At 37.8% G+C, this 10,004-nt stretch overlaps 1 protein-coding gene and 3 non-coding genes across 7 annotated transcripts in view; 2 read left to right on the forward strand and 2 right to left on the reverse strand.

The window, feature by feature from the left end:
• The first annotated feature begins 565 nt into the window (after window positions 1-565).
• On the forward strand, window positions 566-638 carry TRNAR-UCG. Its single transcript has one exon. It is a non-coding gene; the product is annotated as a tRNA-Arg (tRNA).
• Window positions 639-1,112: 474 nt separating this feature from the next.
• TRNAR-UCG lies at window positions 1,113-1,185 on the reverse strand. The gene has a single exon. It is a non-coding gene; the product is annotated as a tRNA-Arg (tRNA).
• Window positions 1,186-1,708: 523 nt separating this feature from the next.
• Window positions 1,709-1,781, forward strand: TRNAR-UCG. The gene has a single exon. It is a non-coding gene; the product is annotated as a tRNA-Arg (tRNA).
• Window positions 1,782-6,669: 4,888 nt separating this feature from the next.
• The window catches only part of LOC121411849 (protein Wnt-5b-like), a 38,612-nt gene continuing 35,277 nt past the window's right edge, over window positions 6,670-10,004 (reverse strand). For all 4 annotated transcript variants that reach the window (XM_041604720.1, XM_041604723.1, XM_041604724.1 and 1 more), the window contains exon 5: window positions 6,670-7,514. In XM_041604720.1, the coding sequence (XP_041460654.1) occupies window positions 7,056-7,514 (459 nt within the window). In that variant the 3' untranslated portion in view covers window positions 6,670-7,055. The remainder of the gene's footprint in view (window positions 7,515-10,004) is intronic.

The following is a 10,004-nucleotide window of genomic DNA, read 5'->3' on the forward strand; positions in this document are numbered from 1 at the left end:
AGAATCATGTTCCAGTCGTGCGTAAAGTCGTTCATAACTTTACGAACAGCTTTATGAAACACCCACCAGGACGAAATAGAATAACATGTCCATGTTCATCTTTTTATACATGACAATAAAATTGTATCTCTTACAAAATAATACCCTTCCCCCAACCAAGCGCATGGGGTGCATGTGCATGCCCCCATTTATTTTACCACCCTTTGGAATGTCACTTCATTTTTTCTAGTATTTTTTTATTCCGGTTTATGATGTAAAATAAATGGAAAATACAATATGAGAAATGAGAATTGAAATTTAAAAGAGTGCGTGTGTAATAGGGAAATAACTATGAAAACTGACAAAAATCATCACAATGATTTATTCCCAGGTCAATTTTAACAAATTTCATAAAGTCTTAATTATTTCATTATTCAATAATTAGCTATATTCAGTTATTCATTTAATTAACTATAGTTAACGTGCTGTCTTTCGTTAGTTAGAATTCAAAACTTTTTTGGATAGAATGCAATTACGTACTTAAAAAAATGATAAAGAGCGGGAATAATGGTTTTCCTTAAGAAGTGGCCGCGTGGCCTAATGGATAAGGCGTCCGACTTCGAATCGGAAGATTGAGGGTTCGAGTCCCTTCGTGGTCGCTACTATTTTAATAGATTGTGTCATTTACCTGTAAGGTACAATTATTTGTATTGTTTTCTTTTTCTGAGTATAATCAGGCGCGGATCCATGCAGGGGCGGACATGCGGACGCACAAAATAGGATCCCCTGAAAAAGAAAAAACCAAATGCTTTCATTTGGGAATGATTATTTTTTTTTAGTCTCTCATCGTAATTATCATAATTATTCTTATTACTTACATTCTGTAGATTGAAATTGAATCTCATAGAATAGTGGCAGGGACCCGTTCAAAATTGGATGGATAGTTTCAATCGAATAAGATTGAAATCTAAATCTATTAGATTGAAAACTTCAATCCAACTTTGGAATGGTCCCTGATCGCAATCTATATCAATGTAAAGAATTTAGAGATTATCCCATCACCATCACATCATCATCAATTGTTAGTTACCGTTATATTCTAAAAAAGTGACTTACTTTGAAAAAAAAATATGCGACCACGAAGGGACTCGAACCCTCAATCTTCCGATTCGAAGTCGGACGCCTTATCCATTAGGCCACGCGGCCACTTCTTACAGTTTCTGTTGTATTCATGTTCTTTATTTTCAATTATTTGATCAAGTTTGTTATTTTCTTCTATTCAAAAGACCCCGCAAAAGACATACTTCCTGATCTTAACGCATGCGAAAAGACATGGGCTGCAAAACTATCGATATTTTGAATGGATGTTTCATTTCTCTTTCTAGTGACGAAATATTCCAATAAAATTTCACCAATTTATAAATAAGTCTTATCATCATCATCATGAACTATGTGAGCATTCTACAGCCCACGCAGGATTAGGTTAGAAACAAAATCAACCATAAAGGATTACTGTGGCATGCATGACATAGCAATAATAAACAAGATATGCAAATTGATTCCAACAATATGCCGATGAATTCATTCCCAGAAATGAAAAATCTTTATACATGTCAATAGCTTAGAAGCCGCGGTGTCTTTTTGCCTGCGTTACTCTTACCAGAAAAAAAGCGTACTTGAACAAAATAAAAAATAAAGAGAATGACTAAAGCGGAACAGTATAAGAAGTGGCCGCGTGGCCTAATGGATAAGGCGTCCGACTTCGAATCGGAAGATTGAGGGTTCGAGTCCCTTCGTGGTCGCTTAACTTTTTGTTTAAGGTCACTTTTCTAGAATATATACGGCATCTAACAATGGATAACGATGGTGATGTTATTTCTAAATTTATTAGATATATGCAAGACTTCATTAGTTTCATTTTTAGTTATCAGCATTATATGTTTATGGACTAATATCAGACTTACTTTGTTATCATCATTGTCAATATTATGATCATTATTACTGTCTATTACCCGCTGGCCTTCTCTCTCCATCTCCATCTAAAACATCAGTAGGCCTATAACTTTGGAAAAGCTGTCGAAAAAGTCGTCCGTTCTGGACAGACTTTATTGATTAAGCTCATTTTGTTCTAATTATCTAAACAAGCTGATATTTTATGATTGGGATCAGCTGCGTTTTGAAAAAAAAGAATTTAGATTATTGTTCTCGTGAATCCGCTTTCGTTTTTTGTCAGTGACACTCTAAAATATCGGAAATCATGGTTAGATTTGATTAAGATTCTGCTCTTGTTTAGATTTTTTTTTTTTTTTTGTGGTTGACGAGCTGTGATTATTTTGATACGTGAGTAAAGGGGGCCTGAACCGGTCTGAACTGAATTACCCGTGCACGCACTCAAAGCATCAAGAAACTGAATTATTGAATAGCACCATCTCAGGTGAAATTGAGAAAGGGAATGCTAAGATACCATTCGAAAACGTGAACCCATTATAAATCTTTATATTAATAATGATGATTATAATGATTTGAAGAAAAAAAATACAATAATGATAATTGTTAACATCAATATTAATGAAAAATAACAACAGAGGCCGCGGAACCGGGGGGGGGGGGGGGGGCTGGGGGGGCTGAAGCCCCCCCCCACTTTTTTCCAAAACCGTGTACAAAAACGTAAAAATGACCATATAATTGTCATTTTCAGCATGGTCAACCCCTCACTTTTGGCTCAGCCCCCACTTTGAAAACCGTTCCGCGGCCCCTGCACAAAGGGATCTTATAAAGTGTTATCAGTTAGATGCACAAAAAATTTGGTGCCAATATACTCAAGCTTATTAAGTTCTTCGTCTGCATAGCATGCTGGTGCCCAATTTTCTCCTATGTAAGATGAAACTGCTCAAACATGTTTTCAACTTCGAGATTTCGAACTTCGAATCTTGTATCATTTGCTATATCGCCTATTAAAAAATGCAAAACCTATATTATTTCGGGCTTTATAAGAAATCCGTCCTCAATATTCCTCACAGGGACTTTTTACTCTCTATTTTTTTGTTACTTCATCTCAGTTTCAAGATTGCCCAGTTGAAACCAGTGAGCATGTTGTTGGGCGTACATGGTCAGCCAACCCCCACCCCCTCCACCCACACACTTTAAAACCGCTCCAACCGGCGTTGACCATAAACAAATAAGTACTTTCACACACGCGTACGCGCGCCCATACACCCGTACCCTACATGTGCATGCACACCCTATGTCCCTTCTCACCATTAGAAGCAAAAACACACACACACCCGCCCGCACACACACACACCCTCACACACACATACACACTCAGCACTATTATGTTGTTATTCGTCTGCCACAGAGTCACTGTGTCAAAGGAAATTCGTGTTGATATAGTACACGCGAAACGAAAAACGTTCATCGTGCAAAATGAAATATGGCAAGAGATAGGTCTGAAATAAAGAAATTCAACATAAAAAATAGTTTCACGCTCACTTTTTAATGCGATCTCTCGGAAATATATAACATCATTTTGGTGGTATACACTGAATACTAGAAAAATCGACAATAATACTGCGATATTATTTTTAAAAGTATCACTTTCAAAAGGTTAATTGGAGCATCAAATAAACCTACGGCATTTATAACTTCCCTGCATTTTAACACAATGGTCACAAATCAATTCTTTAATTGTATTTTTTCACGATGTCAAACCCAAAATAATTAATATTAGTCTAAAAGCAAACGAAGAGTCTGTGAGGAAATAGGACCACCTGTGGTGCCATCTGAAAAAAATCTACAAAAATTGCAAGAAGCAACAGGTTGAGGGACGAAAGGGAATATAAATGATTTCATGAAGGAGAGGGGCACAGACTTGAAGGTGTTTGGGCAAGGAGTTGTAACTCCTTGGTTTGGGAGGGTGGTGTGTGTGTGTGTGTTTATTGTTTGAAGAGAGAGAGAGAGAGAGAGATAGACAGAGTTTGTGCGTGTGTGGGGGTTTGGTATATGTATATATATATATGTGTGTGTGTGACTGCCTGCATGTCTGTGCAAATGAGTGTACATGTGTAAGTGAGAGAGGGAAGAGAGAGAGAGAGAGAGTCAGTGGGAAGAGTGATATAGGGGAGGGAGGAGGGGGGGGGGTGACACGGTCGAAAACTTATAGGCAAATATTAAGATCGTATCCTCTAGAAATCTAATTATTATTCATTGTAATTATTCATTTTATTATTCATTATTTGATGTAAGAAGTTATACCTGTATCCCTAAGGCTACGGTCACAAATACCTCTACGAACACTGTAGGAACGATTTTCAAACATAGCAATAAATGGTTTGAAATCAATCCTTTCATATGGATTTTACGGGTAGTGTTACTAGTGTAACATAATGTAAGAATATACCTACAAGCTAGGTGTAATCAATAATATAATTTAAAAAACAATTCGAGATATCGAAAATCATTCCCTTCTTTTCATATGCAAAGTCAATACATGAATATTTCATTCGGTTAAAATACATAATTATTTTCACCTATTTACAGAAATTCCATCATTTCGGTATACACAAACATTCGAGAATTAATATACAATGATTTAGAGACATAAAACATATACCTTTATTACATATTTCAAACAAAACAAACAGTCTGCTTAAAGTAATTAACAACGTCTAAGAATATCAATCAACCAACTTGGTATTATATAGCTTATATTTCTTATCAAACCATTTGAGTAGTACAGCAGGTGTCGGCAAAACCATGGTAACCAAGACGTACTTGCGTCTAGAATTTTCATCATAATCGATTTACTGCATAGAAGTAAACGATTAATATCTTATTTTAAAAACTATCAGTACAACACTGTCGATAAAAATAAGTCTAAAACCCGAGAAACCCTAGTATCAAGTCAAGTGAATATTATATAAAAATACGACAAACATTGGTTACATATCAATGTGGCATTTCAAATAGATTGTATAGGGTTTAATTGCATACACAATTGTCATGAGTATTTATAGAAAAAAATGTTCTGATGATAACCGTTTATCATATTTGAGTCTGTCCAAATCAGTATACTTCTTGGTCAAATACACCAAGAATACTGCTTGACAAGAACTAAAATACAGGAATGGTATCGGCCAACTATAACCAGAATATTCATTATGGATACCTCTCATCCATTGTGGCTAATTGGCAACTGCTCATTTACATGCCCATCCCCCCCCCCCTCAGTTCGAGTTGAGTGAATGGGAGAAATAAACGAGATGGACATAAATGGAAACAATATTTAGCATTATTCCAGAGTCTAGTCTAGATGGGAGTAATATCAGCGGGTACTATTATGTTTTGTCGCTGTCACACCAAACGAGACCAATCCCAAACTGACGGATGATACGCCATTACACATGTAATTAGCTTTGATCGGACTGGGGTTTATTTCCTTCGTGTGACCGCGGCATTCGGCAAGCAAATATAAAACAAATAATCACACTAATGCTGTAAGCAACATTCGGACTCTATATGAATAACTGACGCCATCAATACTGGCTTTGGCTGCAACAGCTCGATTTTATCATCTGTTATTAACCGAACATGCGTCAGTCCAGTGCAGTAAGTGCAGTACCGTAACGTCACTGATTACGTAGAGCCAACTCCACCATTAAAATACCGATTTCGTTACGAACGCGCACCACACGGGATGTAACAACCCATGTAATGGGTGTTCGTAATTAAAAATTCTTACTTTTGGGATCAGATTCCTCGGGAAATCATTAAGCTGCTAATTAATACATAGTACTGTTATTCAATGGCCTACTTTTTACGATTGATCATATCTTCACTTGTTCGGTAACCCCAAATATTTTCCTTTAACACATAGCTCCTTATCTAAATGGAGTTTTACACGATAATCACCCGGATTTTTTGAAGTCTTGGAATTAGTTCCATTTGGATATTTACTACATCTCATCGTTGTGACCGAAATACACTCCACCATGTCCACGTCTTACTACACGGTATACGTATTATTTTCCTTTACTAAAAAACAGGTTTAATTCAGTTTTGCCCCAAAATAACACTCACGTCTTGTTGTCGCAAATGACTAAGCAAGACTGATTCATCCCACCATAATTCATGGTAACCACTGTAGTCAAAATCAATAACTATAAAAACATATTTCACCCTAGTTTGAAAGGCGCACTTTCAATTACCAAATAGTTGCAATATCTGGTCTATAGAATTGCATTAATAATTCATAAAGAGGAGAGTGCAAATAGCATCCGAGGACATGGACATTCTTTCCAAGATGACAGCAGCTTCATGATGGCATGAGAAAGGCCTTCGACTGACACGTCAGTTGGTTTAAAACATCCGTTCTGAAATCATATCAAAGTGTTCTCCTCATCATATTCATCAAACTCAGAAAAGAGAATTGCAGCCTCGTGAAGTAGTTAAATGAAATCAAGTCATTTTCACGCTTCACCTTTATAATACTTTAAAGTATGTGGTGTCTGATCATTTTGTAAAAATAATGGTTATGAATTATCCAAATGCAATCTTAGTACAGATCAACTTACTATTCCGTCAGTCCCTTTTTATCAGACTTCGAAAAAACATGACGATTTTGCAGCTTTTGTCACTGTTAATCTGTCGAGTGTGAGACCAATAAACGTTCCATGTTATGACCTGTGGAAAACTACATGTGCACATGTAATAATAACAATAAACTATGACAGCCATCAGGCCAGAAGACTAAAACTTGTCGCACACATTCGGGTCCCATTATACACTTTACTAACTTGAAGACAAGATCCGAAAATTCATACTTTCATAAAAGATACCAGTTATCAGTTAGGTACATCTACGGTAGATGTAAACTTAGCGACGAATTTAAGAAGAGAATCCCGAAGACACTAGCGATGCTCAAGAGCATCTAAACAAGGGAAGAGGGCGGATCGTCATCTTTGTTGCAGTTCAAGTCTGGCTTGAACTGCAAGTTACGTGGCAGTAGCTGTAGGATGGCTCCTATCTGTTGCACTGTCACATCATAAATACGTTCTTTGTGCAATAAATGTTCTATTCTATTTACAAACGTGTACATCAACCAGTGTTCTGCATTTCCGACACTTCACGTAGCAGCACCACTTGAATTTGCATTTGCATCTCTCGACGACCTCCTTTGTGAAGGAGTTGTAGCCCCTTCCGCAGCACATCAACGTGCAGCCGTCAGTGCCCATAGATGTCTTGTTACACTCGCGACCCGTCGTACCCAATGACCCAGTCTGTATGTCGGGGACACAGTAATCTGGAGATTGTTCAAGGTACACCAGGTCATCACGGGTAGGCTTGTTGAAGCGGACATCGGAGTTGACCAGCCTGCCTTTCTTGTTGACGCGGACGTGGGTGGCGCCGTCGTACTTGTCTTTGAGGATCGCTCCGACACGGTTGAAAGGGCTCAGTTGTAGCCAGCATGTCTTCAGACTGCATGACCCAGACACACCGTGGCACTTACATTCGGGTAGCGCGTTATCGTAAACTGCCTGTATGCATAAAAGGGGGAAATATAAAAGACAATCAACATTACTTGTTGTGAAGAGATTTCTTAATACCGAGAGCTGCAGTTTGGTGTAAGATGACATTTATCACTTCAAGCAGTATTCTTAATGTCTTAATGTTCATAAGAAAGACATGAATGCCAGAACCAAACAGCATGGATGTAGATTTATTAATGCAGAAGATACCAAAGACTGGTAGGAAAGTTGTAGGTAAACTGGATAGTACTAAGCAAGAAACAATCTCTCAACACATCGAAGGCTGTTGGTGTTTTAGAAGCTTTGCACTTAGGAATATCATTATTCACCAACATAGAGTCAAGGAACCTTCGGTATGATTGAGATAACTGAGATACAGTGCACTTAGGGAACTAGTAGCGGGAGTTCAACTCACTTTTCCGCCAGTTTACTCGGCACATAGGAATGTTTTATAACCAATTTCCGACCTATTCTCTAATGCTGAAATTGGTCTACATTCATGTTGTCACCACAAGTCTTCTCCAGGTCTTACAAATTGTAAGTAGAGGCTCTTAACCCCAGTCCCATTAAACCAACATTCGATAAGAAACCCACTGAAAGCTTGAGAAAGCGCCCTGAGCTCTCTCGCTTTCTTCCATTGTTGCGATTTACTCAACTGAGCTAATTAATCTGTAGAGCAGTTTTCATCAGCTTGGAAGAGAGAGGGGGTTCAACTGATATTTATATTGTAAACAGTACGGAGCGTTCCCCGCGGGTCTCACCCGCTGTCTTCAGGCAGCCACACGTCCTACAACGCTCGAAATCCAAGGTGGACCTGCTTTAGGATATCGGGTGTTCCACCGAATGCAATTACTCCTCAAGAGAAAGGTGGGAAACCTGAAACAAAATTGTGAGCGGTCACCTACTGCTGTTGCTATTGCGCGAATGCTATTCAAAGCCCTGGGTGCAATAACAAATACATCCACTGAAAAGTTTGGGTAGGGCCTTTGCTTTTTTTTCTACGAGATGTTGTATCGGACTGCAGGTGGACAACAGCCCCTGTTTATGTATTTATGGGGAAGCAGGTAATAATACGAGAAGCGTACATTGCCAAACAAAGTCTTTCACTTCTTACTCCTTCAAAGGTATGATTATCGAAGGTCCATACGTAAAATTTACATGTCGTTCTTCAGTTTGAGCGAATGTTTTGCATACAAACTTTCCAATTCATTCTTCACGGTCATTGCCACTGGGCAGACTTGCGCAATTCCGTGAAAGAGCTACACCAGAGAACACCAAAAACCGAAGAGCAATAACCGTGAAATCGCTCTGAGAATGGTCAAGTTCACCTGGCTTTTGGTTGATATTCACGGCGGCCATTCCACGCCTTTTGTCCGCTCTTAATTGACTGCAACAATTCACGATGTACGCGTTGACGAATGCTAAAAAGAGCGAATATTGTCAAAGGAATACCAAATTTAAAAGAAGGGTTTATATTCACTTTGTGGTATTCTGATGGCAAAAGAGAAAAAACGCCGGATATGGTTAGAAATTGGTTGAAAGAAGAGCACCAAAGGGTGTTTTCATTAGGAACAATGGGATTAACACCTTCTGAAGTACAAATTCACCTCATGCCTACGGACCCAGAATTTGAGATGTCAACTTTATTTTCATTCCTTTCTTTTCGCTTTTTTTCTTCTTTCGACTTAATATTTTGGTCTGCGTATTTTTTTGCGCTCAACTCATTATGGTACAGCGTGAGATAGAATCAGAGTCGTATACTCCTGCGGGTCAGAATAATTGCATTTTAATGGCTGTCTTGTGATTCTGTCCAAAATATTAGTGTCAAATTTGTTACCATTGTCACGGGTAAATGTTATCTGAATATATTTCAACAATATTTGGTAGTAATGTTAGCTGATTTAGACCACGTGTATCTATTTCTAACGGATCGTGGTATGCACGGTGTATTATGTGATTGAAAATGCACCCAACATGATTTGAAAATTGAATTCTTGTCTAGAAAATTATTCCCAACCAAGTAGGAATGAGGGCATGAAATTATAATATTGAAAACGCTTAAGCGCGCATAGTTTCTATTATGAAAAATATATATCCCAGTTGATAAACGATTCCAACCATTTCCCGTTTGTATCACACATTTTTTTTATGGATATAACTTCACTTGACTTTAAAAAAGTACTGAATAGTTGATTAATGTCTTTGGTCTCCGTATGTGACTCAGTGATTTAGCAATCAACTGGTTTTCTTTCCATCATTATTCATCTTTGGTAAAAAAAAATAATTGGTTTAAAATATGTTTAAACCAAAGGCCCAGCATAAAAATCAAGTCATTGTCCTTTATTACGAATAGGTTCAATGCCCACTAGGTTTTAAACATCGAATTTTGCACGAATGTAATTACTCTGAGCGAATTATTGCCACACGTTTGACTTTGTGTTTCGGCACTAAAACACTCGACATAAATTTACATCTAGTAACGAACTAAATGTCACTTAA

Source organism: Lytechinus variegatus, chromosome 3, assembly GCF_018143015.1.
Source record: "Lytechinus variegatus isolate NC3 chromosome 3, Lvar_3.0, whole genome shotgun sequence".
Classification (NCBI taxonomy): domain Eukaryota; kingdom Metazoa; phylum Echinodermata; class Echinoidea; order Temnopleuroida; family Toxopneustidae; genus Lytechinus; species Lytechinus variegatus.